A 24,647-nucleotide genomic window follows, 5' to 3' on the forward strand; every position below is an offset into this window, starting at 1 on the left:
ACATTTGAGATTTTTTCAATACTTGTGAAACAGCATCCATGCAGTAACCCAGAGCCCATAGCTCATTCTAGCAAATCCAACCCAACCACCCTTTCCCTTTTCTACGCATCACACGAACCTGGCAAATTCGACTCGGGTGACGTCACTTGACCGACAGCTGTGTTGTCCAATCAGAGCCTGTCATCGCGGCGCCGCGAGCATCAGGAGCCAATTAGAGGAGGAATAAGGCGGGACTTCTGGCAGCAGGTTAGGTTTTACCTTTCCTCCCCTCCCCCAACCCCCCCCCCACCCCCACCCCCAACCCCCCGCGGGCCCTGTGCAGTATTCGAAAGGCTGGGAATCGAGCTGCTGTACGGCTCGGGCCTGTTTTGTGAAAGCAGATTGATTTAAATCAGACCAGATCGGCCAGAAAATGCCTCACAGTTTCAAAGCTGGAGACCTGGTTTTCGCTAAGATGAAGGGTTACCCTCACTGGCCGGCTCGGGTGAGTATCCCGCTGTCTGATACGCTTTGGCGGGAGGGAAGAGTCTGACAGGGAGTGAAAAAAAATAAAAGCACAATCAAAACTTTTTGTATTCCAAATATGGCACTAGAATCAGTGTGAGGTAAATTAAAACCCATCTTCCATTTGCATATTTTTTTCTCTTGTGGTTAATTCTTTTGTTTTCGTTGATTATTACTGGACAAGGCAAAGGGCCTGTGCTGTCTTGGAGTTTTCTTTGTAAGAACTTAAATTTTTTAAGCAGATGTTGATGTTGAGTCTTTCTTGGTGTGAGATTTGTGGCTGAAAGTTTTTTGTTGAGGGAACGGATGTGTGTTGTACAGTGAATTTTTCTGGACGCACTGGTGATACTGCGCATGGGAGGCGTTTGCAGTGTATTATGGGGGTTGTAGTCCTGGTCGTTCAGGGCTCAAATGACGTAACGCAGGCGGAGATTCCTGGAGGACTACAATTCCCAGCGCAGAGAGCTGCTCCTCTACACAGGCAGACTCAAGCTTTCTCTAACCTATCCCCTGCCAGCGTCTCATCATTATCTAACAGGTTACCTGGAGAAAAGTGTTCAAAATTTCTTCAGATATTTGAAGCTTAATTCAGCTAAATTCATTAATTAATATAATGAGTGATCACCTGGCAACTTCACTTTTCTAATGTAACAATAATGTGCGAGTCTTGCCTCTAGCATTTTTGACTTGCGTTAGAAGATTGTGGGTTCAAGCCCCTCTCCAGAGATTTGAGTGCATAATCTAGACTGACACTTCAAACTGCAGTACTGAGGGAGTGTTGGAGGTGCATCTTTCGGATTAGACGTTAAACCAAGATTCTATGGCATTATTTGAACAACAGTTCACTTGGTGTTCTGCCAATGTTTATCTCTCAACCAATACCAGTGATCTGGCCATTTATTTCATTGCTGTTTGTGAGGCTATGCTGTGTGCAAATTAGTTGCCATAGGACTACACTTTCAAATGGTTCTCAGGAAAATAGGATTAGGTGTAGGCCATTGACCCTTCGGGCCTGATCCAACATGCAGTTGGATCTGATGGCTGATCTGCCCCATAGCTGCATTTTCCCACCTTATCTCCATCTCCCTTGATACTCTGCCTCAGTCATAAAAGCTCCAATTGTCCTTGCATCCACAGCTTTTTTGGGGATGGAGTCCCATTTATGTGAAAACACCATTGTTTGTAAAGTGCTTTGGAACATCCTGAGATTGTGAAATGCAAATCCTTTCATTTTCCATAACGCTGCCATGTTTGCCTCTGTAACAAGTGTGTGTTCATTTGTTGTGCAGCACTTTGGGATGCCTCGAGGATTTGATAAAAAGGAAGATTTGCATTTATATAGCATCTTTCACAGCTTCACGCCAGCCACAGCCCTTATGCCTCTGAGCCACATGAATGCAAATCGTTGTGCTCTAAAGGCACAAATTCTCTCTATTTTGTCTGAAAATGGAAGAAAGACCTAAAGTTTTGCCAAAACTGACTTTAATGTTAATGTAAAAAAAAAACAGAAAATGCTGGAAAAACTCAGCAGGCCTGGCAGCATCTGTGGAGAGAAACCGAGTTAACATTTCGAGTTTGTATGACTCTTCTTCAGAGCGTTAATGCTAATGTTCTGTTTTATGCTGTCATTTGGAAGCTGGAGTACTGTTCGTTTTTTGACACAACTCGCTTGACGAAATAAATGCCTTTGATGTTTTGGAATGTGATTCTTGGCAGTCTTGCAATTGCCTGTATTAGTTTGCAGGATAGATACAGAGTGGAACAAAGATTATGTGAAATGCACCTTCACTGGGAGGCAAGGTAATCAAGAAGTTAAAAACCTAGTGGTTACAAGGAGTGATGAGAAAGCTAAGGAGTATCCGGTCTTGTAGATTGTTTTATATTTATTTGGTTCTGTGGCTTAATTAATGCATTTAAATTATATTTTATAATGAAATGTTATAAACTATAATTATAAAATATTTTAAAAAGAAAGTACACTTTTGGTTTGTTAAAACAAAAATCTGAACAAGTGTTTTGTTGATAATGATTGTGAATGTAATGTAGAGATGAGATGATGCTCAAGCCAACAGATTGAGGTTTTTCTTCGATTCACATTTCTGAATGTGAACCAATGGGAATCAATACCAGGATTTTGTAGATCTGGAGTTTATTGGTAATTAGGAACACTGCAACGACACATTATGTGCCATTATTATGGTGCAGGAATCCCTGGAAATTATGCCATTGTGTACCATGTCATAATTTCTTGATAATTTTGTGCTACTTCCTGGTTGAATAAGTTAAACAGCTAATTATCATAGACCTGATTCTCATTAAAATCAGTGGGGAGATTGAGTTTATTGAATTAACTCCACTGTGACGCCCACAGCCACTTAGACTATTGCAGAATGGTACTGGTAGGCTCAACATGTTTGGAATTGTAAAAACCTTTTTTACTGTATACATTAAATCTGTTTCCCTTATTTTCTTAATTATTCCATGGTGCAGTTATGACTGTATCTAGGATTTCTGGTGCAAAGCAACATCAATTATATATAGCGAGAATAGGTTTCCCATTTCTAGCGTTAAGCTGCCATCCAAATAGGACTTCCTTTTTGGAAAATGTAATGCCAATCATTTATCCTTTGCATTATGAATGGGGCATTACTGATTGCAACATGCCAATTTGCACTTTATGACAATCTAATGAGGAAGACAGAAATAGCACAAGGATTACAGACTGCTTTTAATGAGGACAAAAAGCCTCAGGTTTATTTTTGCATTTTCAATGGGAAGTGGGGATCACTGCATCATCCAATGAACTAACCAGACAGATATAAAAAAAAATGCCCTTAAGGCAAATTTGTGCTTGTTTCTGCCTACCTATTCAATCATTAAATAGCTATTTTAAACACTTCTGGGCCTTGGTGTCGTCTTTGGCCTCAGCAGTGGCTTCTGACCACGCATCTGCTCCGTTACCAAGACTGCCTACTTCCACCCCTGTAACATTGCCTGTCTTCAGCCCTGCCTCGGCAGATCTGCTCCTCATCCCTGTCATTGTTACCTATAGATTTGACTATTCCAATGCATTCCTGGCTGGCTTTCCACCTTCCACCCTCCATAAACTTGAGCTCATCCAAAACTGTGTTGTCCATACCCTAACTCTCACCAAGTACAATTTTAAAATTTTCACCCTTATTTCAAATCCCTCATGGTTTTGTTCACTCTTATCTCAATCTCTATAACCTCCTCTAGCCTTGCAACCCTCTAAGATATATGCACTCCTCTAATTTTGGCCTCTTGCATTTCCCTGATTTTAATCGCATCACCATTGGTGTTCATGCCTTCAGCTGCCTAGGCTCTAAGGTCTGCAGCAAACATGGGGCCTTTTTGATGTCTTCTGTGTAATGACGAGGCAGGCATTGGTCACTAGGATGTCATTAAAGCATAATGCTGAGTGTTTAAAAAAATACTCGATGTTATTACAGAAATTTACACTGTATCTGAGGAGAGCATTGTATGCTGTATGAAACCAAGCCGAATCACTAGTTACAAGTCTTACCATAGTGGTGGAAGTAACTAACATCCCATTATCACAGAAGCAGCACATGAGGTCAAGCACAATTTTTTTCTCTCACTGGTGATGGTGCTGATGTCATGGGTCCAGAATTATAGCTATAATGCAAAGATCTATGGATATAATAAGCAGTTTATTGAGGTGGTATTGTTAAAAGACCATGTGTACTGCTATGCATTTTGTGTACTGTGTACAATTCTTGTCTCCATATTCTAAATAGGATATAGAGGAACTGAAGAAAGAGCAAAACGATGATGTCAGAACTTGAAGGTTATTCCATCAGAAATGATTGAATAGGCTGGGGTTATTTTCTCTAGAAAAGATAGAATCCTGGGGGTTGACCTGATGGAGGTCATCAAGGTTATGAAAGGGCTTGATAGGGTGATAGTTATAGAGAAAGTGGTTCCACTTTAAAACAAACCAAAGCCAGGGACCAAAATATAAGATAGTCACTGATAAATCCAATCGTGGATTCAGGAGATAACTCTTTCCACAGAGTAGTTAGATTGTATAGCATGTTACAACAAAGAGTAATTGAGGCAAATAGCATAGCTGCATTTAAGGGGAAGCTAGATATACACAAAATTGCAATAGAAGGGTATGTTGATGAGGTTAGTTGAAGTAGAGTGTGAGGAGATTGGTCTGGAGCACAAGCGCCAGCATGAATCAGTTAGGCTGTATGGCTTGTTTCTGTGCTGTACATTCTATGTAGTGCAGTATTGATATTTCTGAGAGAATAGATTTGTAAATATTTTTAATGTGGTGAAAACACTCAGTAAAGTTTTCACTCTTGTTTGTGTTTTCTACTTCAATACAATAAATCACACATCTGTTCACATGGGATTACATATGAGTTTTACTGTACTGTGTACATCCTATTCCTGCCTCACCTAAAAGGAGGAAAATACAGCAAGCTCCCAGGTGCCATGTCTCATTAAATCTTTGATGAGCCAGTAAGCCAGAGTGGAGTGGGAACAGGAGAATTCTCCCACTGACTTTACTTTCCTTCTCAAAAAGAACACTTGATGTGTGGAATTATGGCTATCAATCCAACCCTTTGTCACTTTGACACAGGGCATTCATACATCTCCTGTTTTTCTTGCTACATACATTTTCTAAATGTGTCTGGAGGAGCGCCTTCATGAATTGTATTATAAAATATACTGTTTTTACATCAGATATTCTGTTTGGTTGAAGTAAAATGCACTGATTATTCATAGGTTTGTAGAATAACCTTTTAATATTTGTAATGCATGTATCACTTATGACTGATTTGTACTGAGGGTAGGAGACATGATTTAGTGATGTGCTTAGTAGTAAACAATGATATTGGAAGGGTTGTTTCAGAGGAGGCTACGGTTGTGTGGTGAGAGCCTTGTTTAGCTGTGGAACAGTGTATTGCAGGAACATAATCAATAATCTTCACCAAATCAGTAAGAGTATCAAAGATAATTTAATTAAGTTACTCCTCAGTCAACAGTGTGATCCATTGTTACTTTGTATTTGGAAGTTTTGTCGTTTTTTTCAAGGAGGCACAAACAACATACAGTTCTGGGAAGAATATTACAGGTGTGGAAAGGGTACTGGAAAGATTCACTAGAGTTAACTAAGGAGGATCTAATAGAGCTTTTTTTACAATTAGAAATTTTTTGGTTAATTCATGCTCACGATGTATGTGTCAATGGCAATTTCTTGGGCACAGGCAATTCTTGCCCACCCCTAGTTGTTGAGAGAAGGTGGTGGCGGGCTACATTCTTGAACCACTGAGTAGCAGTTATGGATGCACCTGAGTGGCTGGATTTCCACACCACTTCAGAGGGAAGTTCAGAGTCAGCCACAACACTTATACATTCTGGGTTTCTTTTTTTTTTAAACTGAATCATTCCTCAAATTGCCATGGCTGGATTTGACCTTGTGTTGTGTTGAATAGATTATTAGTCCAGACCTGGATTCCTTTTCGGTAACAATGCTACCATACGTCCATTGAGGTAGGAATTAATGAAAGATTGTTCCCACTGGATGAGAAAATAACAAGGCATGGAATCCGGTTTAACACTAGAGGAAGAAAGGAAGCAGTTAGAAGAATTTTTTATTGGTTTTATTTGGAACTGTGTTATCACAAATGTCTTTTGAGGCAGAAATTGTGCAATATTATTTAGAAGGGAATTGGATACGTGTTTAAAAATGGAAACTAAAATGAATGGAGTATTGGGACTGGCACAAGGTGAGAGTAGTTGGCCAGGTCATTGTGGTGGCTCACAGGAAAGAATCAAAACAAAAGTCAGCATTCCATTTTCTAACCAGTAAAATATAGTCTATCTTCTTTAGGTTTTAGGAAATGTTATATATGGAAGGTACATTTGGAATTACTACCTTGTTTGTGTGTTTTCTGCAAAATAATCAGTTTTGCAATTTTTACACTGAACATTTTGGTGACCAGTTAGTCTCACCTACCAGCACATTGGGTGGAATGTAGTTGCAATCAATGATTTCAGTTAAATCTCAGTTTGGAGTTCACGCTTAATTAATTTACCATTTTGACAGCCACGTCTCATTGAATTCCAATCTCGTTTGACTTTCCAGCAGAAAATTACTGCCCATCAACTCAAGCTGCAGGTGGAATTTGGTTCAGGGGATGTCTCATAGGGGATTCGAGTTTGGTGCCTAAGCTTCCCTTGTTGGACTCTGAATAGCATTTCTGCTTCCCCCAATGCCACAAAGGAGAGTTTTAAAAAGCTACTTTTTTGTCACCTTCCAGAGATAATTCGCTAACCCCAGGTCCTGTGTTAGCCTAGTGGAAAGCCAAAGCAGCTATCCTCGGGTCTGAGTTTAACATTTCACTGAGGTAGTGATGACCTTAGTGGAACCTAACACATTTATGCAAAAAGGGATCCCACCAGCTTTGGGTGGGTATCCTTACAGCTTGCTCAGGAGAGTAGGTTAAAGTCACAGAACATGGAATACTGGCAACTTCAGGCCAGATAACGAATTGGCATTTAACTGCTTACCCATCCAGTTTCCACTGGGCGGGGAGGATTAAAATTGTCCCACATTTCATTTTTTTAAGTGACCAGGTTGTTGACATTTTTGATATTTAAGAAGCTATATATCATGATTAAAATCATCAAAACTGAATGCATGGTCTAGACATCCAATTTTAACAAGCCATGTTAAAATATTTTAAGGTTTAAGTTACAAGCAAGCACTTAAGACATGTTAACTTTGTATAATATTGCTTGTGGTTGAATGTATAATATTGCTTGTGGTTGAATCTTGAATGTATCTCTTGAGAACTAGCATTCAATAGCTTGCATTTAGTATGATAATGTAACCCATATTACAAATTGCCCTTGTAATGTTGTAGCAAAATATATAGAGGTAAGCATACCAGTGATGTCTTTTGTTGTAAAAGGTCAAAATTAGACACAGTTTTAAAAAGCTAATGTCTTTAATTGTGCTTGTGTACTTTCTTTAAACTTGAGTTCTGATATGAATTTTTGAAATTGACTTTCTGCCTGTAATTTGGTGCTTTGTTCCTGCAGTTGGTCGTTTTTATTGGCTTTCATTTCTAATGTAAAAATTTCATATATTGTGAGGGAATTGAGATTATTTTGCCCCAAGTTAAATCTTATTCTGTACTTGTGGGCTCTCTGGCTTGAATTTTTCAAGTGAAAGTCACTCTGAACCCAAGTCTCACGGTCACTTTCACAATATGTGTTTTCTAAACTTGATGCCGGAATGAACAAATCTGCATAAAATGTGAATGTAGGGCTTAAAATTAATTGATTAAAAATATATTTTCATATTATATATAATCAAGGGTGACACTCCAGTGCAGTACCAAGGGAGTGCTGCACTGTTGGAGGTGCCATCTTTTGAATGAGATGTTAAACCAAAGCTGCATCTGCCCTTTTGGATGGATGTAACACATCCCATGATACTATTTCAAAGCAGAATGAGGGAGTATTGCTATTGTCCTGACCCAATATTTATTGCTCGGTCAGCATCACAGAAACGGATTCTCTGGATGTCATCGCATTGCTGTTGTGGGAGTTTGCTGCATGTAAATTGGATGCCATGTTTCCTTCATTACAACGGTAACTACACTTCCAGAGTGCTTCGTTGTCTCTGAGCACTTTGCAGCCATTCAGTGGTCATGAAAAGCACTTATATAAATGCAAGCCTTTCTTTAATTGTTATTGGAGGTAAGTTTGATTAGTAGTCAGTGCTAAATGAACTGATTTCTACTAGAGCCTTGAAGCTGTGACTCTACTTGTTCAGAGTAGTACCAACTGCACTTTATGTCAGTGAGGCGTAGAAGAGAGCAGTCAAGGTGTCATGTAAATTAGATGTCTTTGACCAGTGCTGCCTGCATAAGATCCTGAGCATCACATTGGAGAGACAGTGTCACCAAATGAGGATGAGGAAGTGCTATAGAGGACTGGTCATCATGATGGAGAGAGGGCTAATGTTGGCTGGGCACATCCTTCGTGTTGTGGGCATGATCCCACCAGAAAGGCAGTCGAATGGACACCACAAGACAGAAGCAGAAGAAGAAGAGGGCAGCCAAAGAAGACCTGGCAAAGTATGTTTGAGGAGGACCGCCAAGAACGGGACACCAACTGGGTTGGAGCAGAAGACATTGCAATGGACTGGGGCCAGTGGCAGAGTGCTGCTGCCCATTGTCCTGCACAGGACCAATGGAACTAAATATAAGTAAGTAAGTTGACTCAAAGTGACTAGGGTGGGCATCAATTGGAAATCACATTCTTAACATAAATGCTGGACATGCACTTCAAATTGCTTATCTATAAAGAGAGAGGACAGTTTCTGACATTGAGCACGTGTTGATTCTCATCCATCACTACAAGTGCATATGGGACGCTGTGTTTTTTATGTAACATGTATCAGGAGATGTTCAACCTGTAGCTAGAGACTCCAGGAGGTGAGGGAGTGGAGGAACAACAGGCAGATTAGAAGGAACCAGTAACAATGCAGGAATCTGTTGAAGTGTTGATACCAAGTAGGGTGATGACATCTTGAACAAGTGTAGTCACTAGCAAACCCATGGCATTGTGGGAGACTTGGCTACATGGCGGGTGGCAGGGGGAATGGATTTGACGGGAAACAAGGAGTGAAATATATCATTGAATGGCTGCAGGGTGCCCACAAGATGAAGGAGAATAGCCAGATTTCATGATGCATCTTGGAATCAGTGACATAGGTAGAAGGAGGTTGATGGTCAACAGGTAGAGTTTCAGGACTACGAAAAAGATAGGACCTCAAAGGTGATGATCTCTGGATTACTCCAACTGCAGTGGGCTTTACTATAGAAACAGGAAGACAGTGCATGTGAATGCACAGTTAGGAAATGGTACAAGAGGGGAGGGCTTCAGACTCCTGTGGCATTGGGACCAATTCTGGGGCAGGATGAACTTTATAATAGCGGACAAGATTAACTTGGACAAGTTTGGGACCAGTGCCCTTGCAGGGAGTGCTGACGGGGAGGGATTAAACTAATTTGGCAGGGGAGGCAAACTAGGATGTGGCGGGAGAGAGAGAACGCATAGAAAACTAGGAGGGAAAAACAACAACAGGAGTAAAAAATAATAGGGGAAGGAATTACCGTAGGAGGAGGAAAAATGCAAGGCAGAATAACGTTGTTGGAATGCATGCGTGTTCATGTGAGGAGTGTTACAAATAAGGTTGATGAGTTGCAGGCACAAGTTGTCACATGAGGAGTTACGATATAGTATTTTAATAGAGACAAAAAAATTGCATTTATATAGCACCTTTCAAGACCACTGGGCATCCAAAAGTTCTTTACAGTCAATGAAGTATTTTTGAAGTGCAGCAATTATTGTAAAATAATGAGACCTGGCTTAAACATGGGCAGGAATAGAAACGAAACATCCTTGGCTACAATGTATTTAGGAGAGATAGGGAAAGAAGAAGAAGAGGTTAGGGGTAAAGGGGTGGCAATTGTACTTATTTAGTAAGTGTTTCATTAGAGTTAAGGAGCGGAAAAAATGCTATTACATTGCAGGGTGTTTACACCACAAATTGAGAGAAAGACATAGAGGAGCAAATCTGCAGACAAATTTCAAAGAAATGTAAAACATAATAGAGCAATGATAGTTGAGGATTTCAGTGACCCTAATGTGATCTGGAGGGATGAACAAAGGGCAAGGAGGAGGAAGAATTTCTAAAATGTGTACAGTAAAACTTTCTTAATCAGTACCCTGTTTCTACCCCATGGAGAAGCTGTGCTGAATCTAGTTCTAGGGGATGAAGCAGGCCAAGTGGGAGAGAAAATCTGGGAAATAGTGATGAAAAAGTTTAAAGGTTTTATGGCAAGGTATACAGAAAAATCAACTGTGAAAATGCCCAACTAAAGAGAGCCAACTTCAGTGATTCGAGAGGGGATCTAACACAAGTGCACTGAAACTAACATTGGCCAGGAAAATATGAACTGAGATTTGGCAGGCCTTCAGGACAGACAACCTTTGGGTAAAAATCAGGTACATTTGCATAAACAGGAAAGGTAGCATATCCAGAGCTAAATCTCCCTGGATGACAAAGAAAATAGTTAAAAGAAAACAAAAAAGCATTTTATAATATACGTCAGGTGTAGAATACAGAGTGTGCAGGGGGAAATAGAAAAAGGATTTAAGATGGGTAAAGAGGACATGAGAAAAGATTATTGGGAAATGTACAAAAAGAACCTAAAAACCTCTGACCTAATAGAGCGATTCAAAATTGAGAGGTCTTGGTTAAGTAGGGGGAAACTTGTCACCGATTTGAAATGGTTGGAATAAGAACTGGAGGGGGAATGAGAGAATGGATTTTCACACACAGGAAGTGTGTCTACAATGTTTTAGGTTTGCTAGGCAAAAGAAAATGAGTGTGGATGTGCATAAAATATGATATTGAAATCATCTGTCCTCTGTTGTACTCTCCTGCTTGCTCAGGTGTAGTTGTCTGAGGTTGCTGTAGAAATATTTATGTGAAATAAACTCTATCCCTTGGATTTCTCTTGCATTCAGAGCAGCAAGCATGATTCAGTGTTTTGGCGTACAGAATTTCAGTTGGTAACTTTTGAGGTATGATGGCATTCCTATTGCTGCAAATGATTCTGGGCAAGGCCTGGGTTAAGAACTTTAAGATTGAGCTCAGTTGAAGTTATTAAGTGACACGTGAACTTGAAAGAGGAAGAAAATCCAAGTTGTAACAATTATGATGAAAGTTAAAAGTAAAGACAAAGAGAAGGACCTAGAAAAAAAATTGGATAACCCTGACCGATGTAAGACAGTTTAAGCTTTTTTTTTGTGACTTACAGTATTTGGTTGACAAACTTATTTATATAAATGGCAATCTTTTAAATTTAAAAACTGATTTTCACAACGTTTGTTTTAATTGTGAAGGAAAGAAATTCATTTTAATGGGATTTATGCCTCTTTTGGTTTCTCACATTTGTGTCACCCATTTGTGCCTCCTTAAGTAGTACAACATGCACAAACTCTGGAGTGGAGCATTTCTTCACTCTGTGATACTGTGCATTGGTGCTCCAGCACTTTATGCCTTCATTTTTTTATTCTCTTGGTAGGGACTGCGGATCCTACCTCTTGCCACGAATATTTGCATGAGCTAATGATTTTTTTTTACTCCTTGTCGGTCCGGGGACTAAGAGTGCGAACACAAGGTCCCCTGTCCCAGGATAGAATTTGTACGTTCTTACAATTTATTGTGGTTAATTAGTTCTAGGGATTCACTGTAAGAATGTATTTGTCACTGTTTTAGCAATAAGCTTGCTTTACTAAATTTATATTAGCAGTAGTTACGTGCTTGCAGAGAGCTGGTTCGATTTGCTATTTAACATGTTATAGCATTTAACCTGCCAGCTGTCCATGTATTGCATAGTACTTTTTGACTGATAATATCAAGAGAGCAAGATTCGTATTTGGTATTCTCAAGTAATGTTTGTTGATTATCTGGTGTTAAACCAGTCCCTGCAGCAGTACAGATGCCAGCTGCAGCTTTCAATAGAAGCTGTGACCAAACTTGAAACCTGCAGCTACTGATAAATTTGAACTATTGGTTCACTTGCACTTTGTATATTTCCTCTTGTTATTGCCATAGTTTGCTTTGCAAATACAGTGACAACTTGATGCATGTTAACTGATCAGAATTAATAACTCCCAACCACAGATAGAAGGTTTGAATGATTTTAAAGTTAATTCTCAATAGTTATAATATCAAGACTCAATAATTATATTCAGTGGCATTGTCGTCACTGAATCCCCCATCAGAAACACCCTGGTTACCCAACGATCAGAAACTGAACTGGACCAGCCATATAAATGCCATGGCTAGAAGAGCAGGTTGGACGGTGGGAATTCTGCAGCAAGTAACTCACCACCTGACTCCCTAAAACTTGCCCACCATCTACAAGGCACAAGTCAGGAGTGTGATGGAAAGCTCCCCACTTGCCTGGATGAGTGCAGCTCCATCAACACTCAAAGAACGTGACACCATCCAAGTCAAAGTCGTCTACTTGATTGGCACCTCATGCACCACCTTAAACCTGCAACATTCACCACCTTGAAAGACACGGGCAGCAAGCAGACGGGAACACAACTATCCTGACTTGGGGCTATATTGCTGTTTCTTCATTGTGGCTGGGTCAGAAATTCATTTCATAACAGCTCTGTGAGTCTACCTCCACCAGATGGACTGCAACAAATCAAGAAAGTGGCTCACCATCACCTTCCAAAAGACAATTAGGGATGAGCAACAAATGCTGGCTTTGCCAGTGATGCTGACGTCCCATGAAAGAATAAAAGAACATCAAGGAACCCACACATGCATGCTTGCTATATTGAAGATTTCACGTGTATTTTAACTTCTTTAAAAAGCTACTTTACTGTTTTGCAGTTGAGATCACTATTGAAGTTTGCATGCAGAACTACTTGCAAGTCATGCAAAATGCACATTCCTGTGGTGTTGTGTTCCCCATAACATACATCTGTCATACGAAACAATCCTAATATTAGTGTTACTTAGACTCATTCTCCCCAACACCGAGGAATAGGTCATAAAGACTTATCAAAACATGGGGGATGTGAAAAACTGGAAATTTGCTTATTCTAATTGAGATTATGGTGGTAACATGTTCCCAGATCTTTATGCGAAAATAAATGTGAGCAGGCTACAGCTCTCAGTGAATTAATCTTTTTAACTTGGGCACTGCTATTGAAACTCTTAGTTTGATATGCACTGCCACTCAGTTGGTGACCTTGTCAGATTGCTGGGCATATCTAATATAAACATTTCAAACTTTGTTTTTAGAAATGGTACCTTTGAAATACAAAGGCTGTAAAGTCTTTAAAGGATATTGGGATCACAGAAGCTTTGGACTATTCTATAATTTTTGCAGAAAATCCACCTACACATGGTTAACATATATTTTTAAAAATACATCTCTGCTCCCAGCTCCTGCCAGCCTTTTCAGTTATAAATTCCTGTAACTGAATATAGTGGCAACTGCTCATGTAAACTTGTCACAATGTAATTACATCTTTGCACCAATGGAGGCTTGATCACCCCTATAAGTATGAGGGTGTAATTTGAAATATAACAAGTTTACATTGGCAATTTTTGTTATGAATGTAGATGTAGGAATTTATAGTGGAAATATAAGGGCAGAACATGTGACTTGAAAGTGGGGCTGAATTACATCTACATGTTCCAGTTCAGTTATTCCTTGTCCTCTAACCCCATTTCATTTAAAGACTGCAACACCATAGGAAATTGATACATTACAGATTTAAGAAAAAATGAGCCAAAGAAAATAAATAGTGGAAAAGCTTTTGTGACTGAAGGTGTGCCTGAATGGAAAGTTCCCTGATTTTATAATAAATAACTGAAGAGCAAAATTGTGGGCATGTTCTTTTCTTGCCAGCTTTCTGTTTTGTAACCATCAATTCCTTATTGGTGTACAGTAGCATAGGTTCTAGTTGCCCTCCAATGGCTCAGTCAAATGGCCATTATTCAAATAGGAGCCTTAGATGGAACTTTGTCAAGCTATCTAACCACGCGGGCAGCACTGCTGAACGTAACCCATCTTCATATGCACTTTCCATAATGTTGCTGGGTCACAGTTTTTTTCCAATTTCCACCCCAACCCAAGGTTATGGAGATCATCTGTAGCATCTCTATCATACCTGCAATTCCAACTAAATCCACTAACTGGGAGTCAAGATTTGTATTTTTCAGTGTTCACATCTCTGCTTAATGCTCCATGTTGAAGGATGTATTTTTGTTTTCAGTTCATTGTTTGAAAATCCATTTAAAATAACCAAAGATAAGTGAATACTATCTTTATGCTGAGTTTTAATTCATTAAATAAAATTTTACATGTAATGAGGATATTTCAAGCCACCTGATCTGAAAAAAACTGTATAATGGATCCTGTATAGAGTGAAAGGACACTTCAAGGTTACATTGCATTTTCAGTTTGGGGTCAGTTTTATAAGTTCTATTCACCCAAATAGTGATATACTGTGCCAACTAAAAGACTCATTTAAGTTTTTTTTAAAAAAAGATTTGAAATTAGAATCTTAGTTTGACACAGTGCAGAAGGAGACTATTCATCACATTGTGCCTGTGCCAGCTCTTTGAAAGAGGTATCCAATTAGTTAGTCCTATTGCTCTCCTCTATCTCCAGTTTTTTCCCCTTCAACTATTGATCCAGTCCCTTTTTGTAAGTTATTGTTGAATCTGCTTCCACCACCCTTTCGAGCAATTTTAGGCCCTTGAATATAGATTATCCTAAACTAAAATAAATTCAAGATAAAAGCAAAATACTGCGGATGCTGGAAATATGAAACAAAAACAAAAATAGCTGGAAAAACTCAGCAGATCTGACAGCATCTGTGGGAGGAAGACAGAGTTAATGTTTCAAGTCCGTATAACTCTTCATCAGAACTGAATTTATAAAATAAATTCATGTTGCTTTGAGAATAGAGCTACTTGTATGTGTTTGCTGCAGGCTCCAGACTAATGTTTTCTTTGTATTTACAACTTCTGACTAATATTCAGAAAGGCAAAGAAATAAATCCCATTTTAATTGCTACAGTTGAATTCAGCAGAGTTCTGAAAGCTGTGCTGCAATGATGATCGTTACCATGCTTTTAGTCTGCATGCTTGGAGTTACAATCCAGCTAGGCATATTTCTGAGCTAAGGTGAAGATAAAACAAATTGTTTACAAGAGAGCTTGTTTAAGAGAAAAGCACTGTTTGCGAGGCTTTCCTTCAGTTTAAACTCTGACCTGGTTTGTAAGCGTGTGTTCATATGTATTTATTGGTTAGCAGTTCCTCCTGATGACCCAATATCAATTCAGTCATGTGATCGAAGGTGTGTGTATTGGCAACTTTGTGCAGTGTTGTAGTACTTGCATACTGTGCCACTGGGATGTTTTTGGTACACTGGAGGCATGAATTCAAACAACCGTAGATGATATCAGTGAAAAGAGGAAGGAATTAAGTTCTAAAGCCAGTAAGTAGCCATCGTATTAGCAGTTTAATGAGCTGTGATCAACAGGACATTATAATTTCTTTGCTGTTGATGGTTGTGTCTTTGCAGTGTAACAGGCCGGGATTTTCTGTTGGTATCTTTCGGATTTAGGCAGGGTGACTGAACTGTTGCAATTCTTTCTTTGCCCTAACCAGTATTTATCCTTAAATCAACATAATTCAAATAGATAATCTGGTCATTTTTCTCTTTGCAATTTGTGAGACCTTACTGTGTGTAAATTGGCTGCTGCGTTTCCCCACAATACAGCAGCGACTCCACTTCAAAAATACTTCAATGGCAATAAAGCACTTTGCAACTTTCCAGGATCATAAAAGGTGCTATGTAAATGCAAATCCTTCGCCTCAAGGTGCAGAAAACTGTTTCCTGAGAGCCAGGTTTGTGTTTTCTGTTGAATGTTGATTCAAGATTAGACACAGTGTTAGGAAATAGAGTTTAAATAACTTATATTGGTATTTGTGGGTGTTAGGAATGAGTTTTAGCTTTGATTTGTACTTCTGTATCTGTGTTAAGAAAAGGTCAAGTTGAGTTTTAGTTTCACTTTAAAAGATGCCTGCATTTCTAATGAGAGTTTACAACTGTAAGAGAAGTTAAGCAAACATGAGTAGAAAAACTGGGCTGTTGCCTAGCAATAGGGGTCCAGAGAGGTAGACCCCTCCCGCAGACACGCACAAGGAACTAGAAACAGCAGTTTTGAGTTCAGTTTTGAAGACAGCTGACGAGCAGAAGCAGTTCAGAAGGGGCAGATAGCCAGTCCCAAGCTAAAGTTCGTTGAAAGTAGCTGCCAGAGAGAGACTGCAGCAAAAGGAACAAATAACCAGTCCCAAGCTAAAGAAGAAAGTCCCCAAATCCAAAGGAGTGGAACAGGAGGAAGTTCCAAGGAGACCTTCTAGTCGAAGGAAGGACAGGAACCTGGAAAAGGCCCCATTAAGTGAAGTTAAGAGTGAGGGGCAGAGAAAGGCTTCAACTTTAAGGCTCCAAACTGCAGGAAGCAGAGTCAAAGCGAGAAAAAGGTTTGTGAGAAGTCAGAAGCTCCAATGAGGGAACTGAAGGTCTGTAACTCTTTGCTATGGGCATGTCAAGCAATGGTGTACGGTTGATATCTGAGTTGGTGAGAGTGAGTGCGTGGAAAAAAGCTTGAATGCATTTGGTGAGCCAGGGGAGAAGAACATCGGGAGGAGAGTTCAAAACCCTGGAGGTGAACCCTTGCGGAAGATGTCTGAGAGAAAGCGTGAATTTGGGAGAAGACTCCAAGGCGAGTTCTTGGAAAGTGGAGATCGAAAACCCTCGTGTGAAAGACTGAGTTCAGTGAGACTGGTTGGCTCACAGTGTGACAAGCGCTGGTGGGGAGAGATGCATAGCATCTGTCTTGGGTAGCATCTGTCACACTTGGTTTCAGAGTTTGGTGTGTCTGACCACAGGTTTCACCAATTGGTTTACATGGACTGTGCTTACTGTGAACATTAGAGTATAAGATAGCTTTTGTAACTTGTTACTTGTTATCCCTACAAATCTGTATATTTCTGTAAAGGTATAGTTGTGGGTGAAGGAGTATTATAATATAGTTAATCTTTTCTTGTTTAATAAATGTTTTATGCTTTTGTTAAAAGTTCATTAGCTGACTCTGCTGACTCTGTTCAGTAGCCCCTCTTGTATGAAACAAACAAATAAAAGTTAGGATCTATCAAACTGCGTTCCACCCTTGGATCAGACTTGTCCAATGGTAGCTTCAGTTGGGGATCATAACAACAGTACTGAGGGAAGGAAGTAAAATCCTGGTGAATCTCTTGGCCTGCTTGTGCATTTTCTAGTGCCTGGTTATATGGCTGAGCAGTTAACGTGCCTTTGATTAGAGAGCAGGAGATGGATGCCTAAAAGAGGGAAAAATGGGAGTTAAAAGCACAAAGCCACCACTGAGTTCAGAAATTATAGCAATCAATAAGTCCAGAAATAGGTGTGGTTAACACTGATAATTGTTACTGATTATGCTACAAAATTTATCTCCCTGATTATTAATGATGCATGTTGAAGTGGACACAGTGATGTTATGACTGGAGCATATCATTGGGCATGTGTATTTCGACCACGTAAATGAGCTATTTATATTGGAAAATTGGTGTTGGTGGAACTTTTTTTATTTATAACTGAATAATAACCCTGAAGTATATTAATTCCATATTGTTCTGTTACAGATTGACGATGTTGCGGAGGGAGCCGTGAAACCGCCATCAAATAAGTACCCAATTTTCTTCTATGGCACTCATGAAACGTATGTATCTCTGCCTTGTAACAGCTATGTATACAGTAATGTATAATCAGTCCTAATTTTGGATTTGTTTACCAGGCTAGACCTTTTTTTTAAGCTTTCAATCCAACTTTTCATCAGCATAATGCTTGTATACAAGAACATGTCTTTATTTTGCCAAGTGAAAGCAGGTTTCAGCTGATAAGCCTGGCCTAGAAAAAGTGATGCTTAATCACATATAGTGTTCAAGAAAACAATTGAGTGGTTTGGAGCATTTTAAAAGGCTTAATAAATGTCATTAATTGCAGTGCGTGGTTGGGCCTCAGCCTCACAAGTACAGTTAGCAAATACAGTGCTTAAAAAGTGACCTGAAATCTAGTATTTTGCTTATTATTCGCCCAAGTGAAACTGAAAAAGAGCAAGAAGGGTTACCTGGGGAAAATACTCCCTGATTTGCTATCCTTCAGGTTCTATACTTGTGAAAATCTCCCTTCTCCATTTTTGCCCTCAAATAATGACAGTTTTATTTTTGTATATGGATGCAGAAAAGATTTTTGAAAATCACACTGACCCTTAGCCTATTTGGTCGCTTAGTTTGTGTTTCTTTTATTTTGGTTATCCAGGGCATTTTTGGGACCAAAAGACATTTTCCTTTTTGAAAAATACAAAGACAAATATGGGAAGCCAAACAAGAGGAAAGGATTCAATGAAGGACTGTGGGAAATACAAAACAACCCAAACGTCAGCTTTACTGCACCGCTGGTGAGTTAGGTGTCATTCTGTCTTGTGTTGAATTCCACTGTGACAGAACAAATTCATGCAGGCGTTATGTCTACCATTGAGAGATGTGGCCTTGCTGCATGTGAAATTTTGTGGTGATTATAAGAACATTTCCAAAAATTCTCTCGAAAGCCGGATTACACTATTAACTTTGGGAATCCTTCACTTGTGTAGTTATAGCAGCTGTAGTGCAGTTCAAACTGGTGAATTTTCCAGAACTTTAAGATTGAAGATAAAATGACTTGTATTATTCAAATATTCTAAGTCACAATATCAAATTGCACGCATTTTTTAAAAAATCATTCAAGGGATGTGGACTTCGCTGGCTGGGCCAACATTTATTGCCCATGCCTAAATGCCCTTGAGCAGGTGGTGGTGAGCTGTCTTCTTGAACCGCTGCAGTCCATGTAGTGTAGATACACCCACAGTGCTGTTAGGGAGAGAGTTCCAGGATTTTGACCCAGCGACAATGAAGGAACGGCGATATATTTCCAAGTCAGGATGGTGAGTGACTTGGGGGGGGTAACTTCCAGGTGGTGGTGTTCCCTTGTGCCTGCTGCCCTTGTCCTTCTGGATGGTAGTGGTCGTGGGTTTGGAAAGCATTGTCTAAGGGGCCTTTGTGTGTTTCTGAGGAAGCAATCTAGGAATTACCGATTTTTAAATTTTTTTTTATTTTGCAATTCCTTTTAAAATTTAGTTCTTGTTAATATATATATTTTGCTTAAAATAGTGGGAAGAAGAATTTGGCAAATCAAACTTTGTCTCTAGTACACTAATTGTCCCATTGTGGAAAAGACAAATTATGGGATGATCAGTGCCAGAAGAGGACCATCCTGCAGCATGTTTTGGGGTATTGGTGGTACATCTAATCAAATAAATTTTGGAAAGTTGGGAGTGTACGCAAGAGTGGGACACGTTATTCTGTGGTGTATTGCGGGGGAGCAATGTCAATCTTGATTTGGAAGTACGGTATTCAGAGCTAGGTATAGGCTGGAAAGAAGAAACAGGGTGAAACAGCCTCAGTGCAGCTAATGGCAGTTGCAGCAAGGATTTCTACAGCTAAACCCAGCTTGGTCACAGGCTTCAAGGGTAGGAGATCCCTGTTGAAGCCTACAAGGGTTTCTTCTATGAAATTTCCCAGCACACAGCCAACTAGGGAAGCCCAAGTAAGTTCAAGTGACTGACTTTATGCTCAAAGCCTGGCCAGCTTGCTTAGCACAGGTCATCAAGGCAATGATAAATCTAGTGGAGTTAAAAGAAAGGGCTTTTTAACTTGACAAGGGATATCAAAACCATCTGGTAGTGTCCAGACCAATAGTGCTTCCTTGGCTGTATTGCCAATGACTAAAGTAGCTCTTGACATCCACTTGCTGAGCCCAGGGTTAAGTGCAGTAAGAACAGATTGTTAGAACGCTTTTATAAGCTGTATACCTCCAGAGATGACTTAGAATATTGTAAAAATAGTTGGGCTGACAAGTGGCAAGTAACATTTGTACCACACTTAATTTTTCTAACTCTACTGCTACACCTAGGTGCATCCCCAACATCTGCAGCACAGGTGGAGGCAGCCTGCTGACTGCTACGCCCTGTTGTCTTTCATGGTTTTGGCATGAGGGTGGAGGGCTGAAGGGCCCTGGCCTGCTTTGGGCGTCCTGCTGCGGGGCAGGTACACCCTCCACAGTCTGTACAGCTGGAGGTGATATGGTCTTAGGCAGAGTGAATTGGGATTGGCTGGACTCTCTTGGAGTCACTGCAGGAGTTCCTCAGGGTAGTGTTTTAGGCTCAGCCATCTTCAGTTGCTTCATCAATGATCTTCCTTCCATCATAATGTCAGAAGTGGGGATGTTCACGGATAATTGCACAATGTTCAGCATCATTTGCAACTCCTCCGATGCTGCAGCGGTCCATGTCCAAATGCAGCAAGGTCTGGACAATATTTGGGCTTGGGCTGACAAGTGGCATGTAACATTTGTGCCACAGAAGTGCCAGGCAATGACCATCTCCAACAAGAGAGAATCTAACCATCGCCCCTTGATGTTCAATGGCATGACCATCACTGAATCCCCCACAAACAACACCCTGGGGGGTTACCATTGACCAGGATCTAAACGGGACTAGCCATTATAAATGAGCAGATCAGAGGCTGGGAATCCTGCGGTGAGTAACTCTCCTCCCGACTCCCCAAAGCCTCTCCACTAACTACAAGGCATAAATCAGGAGTGTGATGGAATATTCTCTACTTGTCTGGATGAATTCGGCTCCAACAACACTCGAAGCTTGACACCATTCAGGACAAAGCAGCCTGCTTGATTGGCACCCCATCTACAAACATTCACTCTCTCCACCACTGACACACAGTAGCAGCTGTGTGTGTACCATCAACAAGATGCACTGCAGGAACTCACCCAGCCTCCTTCGACAGCATCTTTCAAACCCATGACCACTACCATCTAGAAGGACAAGGGCAGCAGACAAATGGGAACACCACCACCTGGAAGTTTCCCTCCAAGCCACTCACCATCCTGACTTGGAACTATATCGCCATTCCTTCACTGTCGCTGGGTCAAAATTCTGGAACTCTCTCCCTAACAGCACTGTGGGTGTACCTACACCACATGAACTGCAGCAGTTCAAGAAGGCAGCTCACTACCACCTTCTCAAGAGCAGCTAGGGATTGGCGATAAATGCTGTCCTAGCCAGTGACACCCACACTCTGTGAAAGAATTTTAAAAAACACTCTGAATGCTGCAGAAGAACACTGCTGAATTCATTGACATATTCACACCAAAATGTCTACAGTGGCATTTTACTGAATTTAGTTCTCAGGGAAAGATCTGATGAAATGTTAATGAGGTCTTCTGATATTTTTGTTGGGACAGAGGATGGCAGCTTAGTTTAATATGTTCACTAAAGGGGTCTGAGCCCATGGATGTGTAGCAGATTGTTCCTTATGGACCTGCCAACCCCAGAAGCAGGTGCTAGGAGGAAATAGGCAGGCGAGTGCCAAGGCTGGCTGGTTAGGAGGCTCGCCTTAGTTTTCTTGACTGGATCACAGATGTTTTAGAAGATTTTAGGCCCCTGCTATCCCTCGCCAATCTTCCCCCCAACTATGGCCCCTCATGTACCTGCATGCCAACTCACGCCCCCAATGATCTCCATAGCCCCCATTCTTTCTCAGCCACTACCAACCATGGGCAGACCTAAGTTCCCATTTATGACAGCATCAAAGTTTCTAAATCTCCAAGTGGCTATGATCTTATAAAAACAAACTTCTGTTCATGCCCCTAATTCTTTAACAGCATCTTTAAGCTGTCGTTCAACCTGAATTCAGAACACTTGCTGAGATAATTATAGACTTTGAAATTCAGCCAAGCATTCATACTAAATAGCCCCTAAGGAAATGTCAACAAAGAACTCTATTGAAACTGCTTGAACAAGTGCTACACCAGCTGGCCTGTCAATCAAAGCAGCTTAGCCGAGGTATTTTTAAACAATCACTAACAGCTGCAGCCAGTTGTTTTTTTACAGTTTAAAGAACGGGGGATTTTAAAAAACCTCAGATCATGACAGTGAGATACACCTTATCCACCCTTCAAGAGTGTTTATTTCTACTCTATAAATTTGCGAATCCCCACACTGTGAATTAAGGTCATTGCAACAGCCAAAATGGGACCTGTTTGAAGTCAGCTGAGTTCAAATGGCCCTACTGAGTTTGGGTTTCTCTTTCGTGTGCATCGTACACCATCCCCTTTCCCCTACCGACAGAAATGGAATCTGTTGGGAATAGGGGCAGGACTTCCACATTCGGGTCCCACCTGCTGTTTTTAAAGGTACGTGGAGTCTTCTGACCTGAAATTCTGACCCAACATTTCTTAACTGAAAGAACGTAAGAGCTCAAACATATCCAATGTCCGCCCACCGTCACTGGAGCTGCCTGTTAAGGATGCAGATCACCACAAGGCTGAGCAGGTTGGCAGGATGGAATCATTGCATACTGGGAATCAAAAATTAGAAAATGTGCTGCAGATCAGCAGAAAGATGAAATTTTTATGATAGTTCTGTGTACCTGTATTTGTGGTGGATGCTTTTAAACTTTGGGTGGCAGCAGAACCCTGGTTGAGAAACCCTGGTGTAAATACTGACAGTTGTAGACTATTACGTTATGGTACCCAGATATACTGGCCCTGATACATACCAACATCATGGCCATGTTAGAAATGTTCACCTAGATTTAATTCCCAGAAGATATTCTGTCTGATCTGGATATTATTTTGGTATTCCAGTTAATGCTACACTCACAAGTAATACCAAGTAATAATATTCTGTTCTACCCAATTGGCTTATACAGTGGTGTAAATGGCACCCTGAAATATATGTTGCACATGTGAATTCAACAAGACCATAACAACTACCACTTGCATTTATATATTGTTCTAAGGTGCTTACCAGGAGCATTACCAAACAAAATTTGATACCAGCCTAAATGAGGAAAAGAACTTGATCAATGAGTTAAGTCTTCAGGAGCACCTTAAAGCCAAAGAGGGTTGAGTTTAGAGATTTAGGAAGGGAATTCCGGAGCTTACGGACTTGAGGACCGGGTTCAGTAGTTGTTCTCTATCTCTTGGTTGTGCATAAGGAGCTGCAGTAGATTCAGTTGGATTCTTGCCATTTGAATTGTAATACTGAAGCTAAATAGGCCGATTGTTAACCATGATCAAAGAGACTTGATTGTGAAAGACTCCCACAAGGCGTGGAATATAGTGTGTTATGTGCTCAGGTCAAGAAATTTCATTGCTATTTTAGCCAAGCACATGTAGGAAACTCTTTAGCTTGTATAAAGTCACCAGAAAAGTGCGAACAATTGAAATATTATGGAATATTTTTTCATATATCCTGGTAGTGCCTTTAGGTTTCAATCTGTGTAGAATAATGGCATGAAGAGCATTGTTCCAGCACAAACTGTTGAGAGTGGGATGATTAACAATTGCAAATGGTGTGACAGATATAGATGGACGATTGTGCTATAGAGTGTCATGGCCCCTTGTGCTCAGAGCCGAGATCTAGAACAGGGTTGTCCAAAACTTTCTCAGGGTGGGAGGGTGTTTTCAGAAAGATAGGTTTGGCAAACATTAAAATTGAGTTTTATAAAAAAGCTGACGTATAATAGGAAACAACTTGCTGAGCAAAAATAAGCTCGACAATAAACTGATAATTAAAAAATGAGTAATAAAGGACAAATAAATTTGAGTCTGAAAGGTTGAGAATGTGTCCAGCTAATCCCAGCCTCAGGGTGCTCGCTCACACACTCACCCTAACCCATTTTGCGAGTGCCTGTTGGTACGTAGGGGTGAGGATGAGTGAGAACTCTGAGACTGGGAATAAGCCAGGTGCATACACTCCATTCCCCCTCACCACCCCCCACCCCAACTATCACGTGCACACTCTCAACAGGTTTGTGCGGCTCACCCTCTCTCTCACACACGTGTGCTAACCCTCTCTCACACGCATGCTCACCCTCACACACACCTGTGTGTGTGCGCACACTCACTCACCCACCCACGATAATGCTCACTCACTAACCTATCCTTACCCTCACTCACCCATGTTCACCCTCACTTATGAAATCGGCTTAGGGTGGAGTGCGATGAGAGCTGCAGTGTGTCCTGAGGCCTAGCAGTACCCGATCGTGGGTGCCCGCTGATAGGAGAGCTGGGGGGAACTGGTGGAATGCCAGGTGAAAGCAGCTGGGCCACAGCACTCACAGCCAGGAGACAGTGGCTGCAGACGGGCCAACTCAACGGAAAGGGGAAAGCAACCACAGCCGGGCCAGAGCAACAGCAGCCATAGGAAAGCATGGTGAACATGTGCTCCTGAGTCTGTACCTCTCCCCTTCAATCTGTCCCTCTCCTTGGTCTGTCCCTCTCGGTCTCGATCTGTTCCTCTTGGTCTTTCTCTGTCTCTCTCTC

The 24,647-nt window shown here is 40.7% G+C and overlaps 1 protein-coding gene across 2 annotated transcripts in view; it reads left to right on the forward strand.

Annotated features, from left to right (window-relative positions):
* Positions 1 to 300: 300 nt before the first annotated feature.
* Positions 301 to 24,647, forward strand: part of hdgfl2 (HDGF like 2) — a 62,600-nt gene continuing 38,253 nt past the window's right edge. For both annotated transcript variants that reach the window (XM_078555693.1, XM_078555694.1), the window contains exons 1-3: positions 301 to 484; positions 17,849 to 17,925; positions 18,525 to 18,663. In XM_078555693.1, coding sequence (XP_078411819.1) covers positions 413 to 484; positions 17,849 to 17,925; positions 18,525 to 18,663 — 288 coding nt within the window. In that variant the 5' untranslated portion in view covers positions 301 to 412. The remainder of the gene's footprint in view (positions 485 to 17,848; positions 17,926 to 18,524; positions 18,664 to 24,647) is intronic.

This window comes from Cetorhinus maximus, chromosome 13 (assembly GCF_964194155.1).
Source record: "Cetorhinus maximus chromosome 13, sCetMax3.hap1.1, whole genome shotgun sequence".
Classification (NCBI taxonomy): Eukaryota; Metazoa; Chordata; class Chondrichthyes; order Lamniformes; family Cetorhinidae; genus Cetorhinus; species Cetorhinus maximus.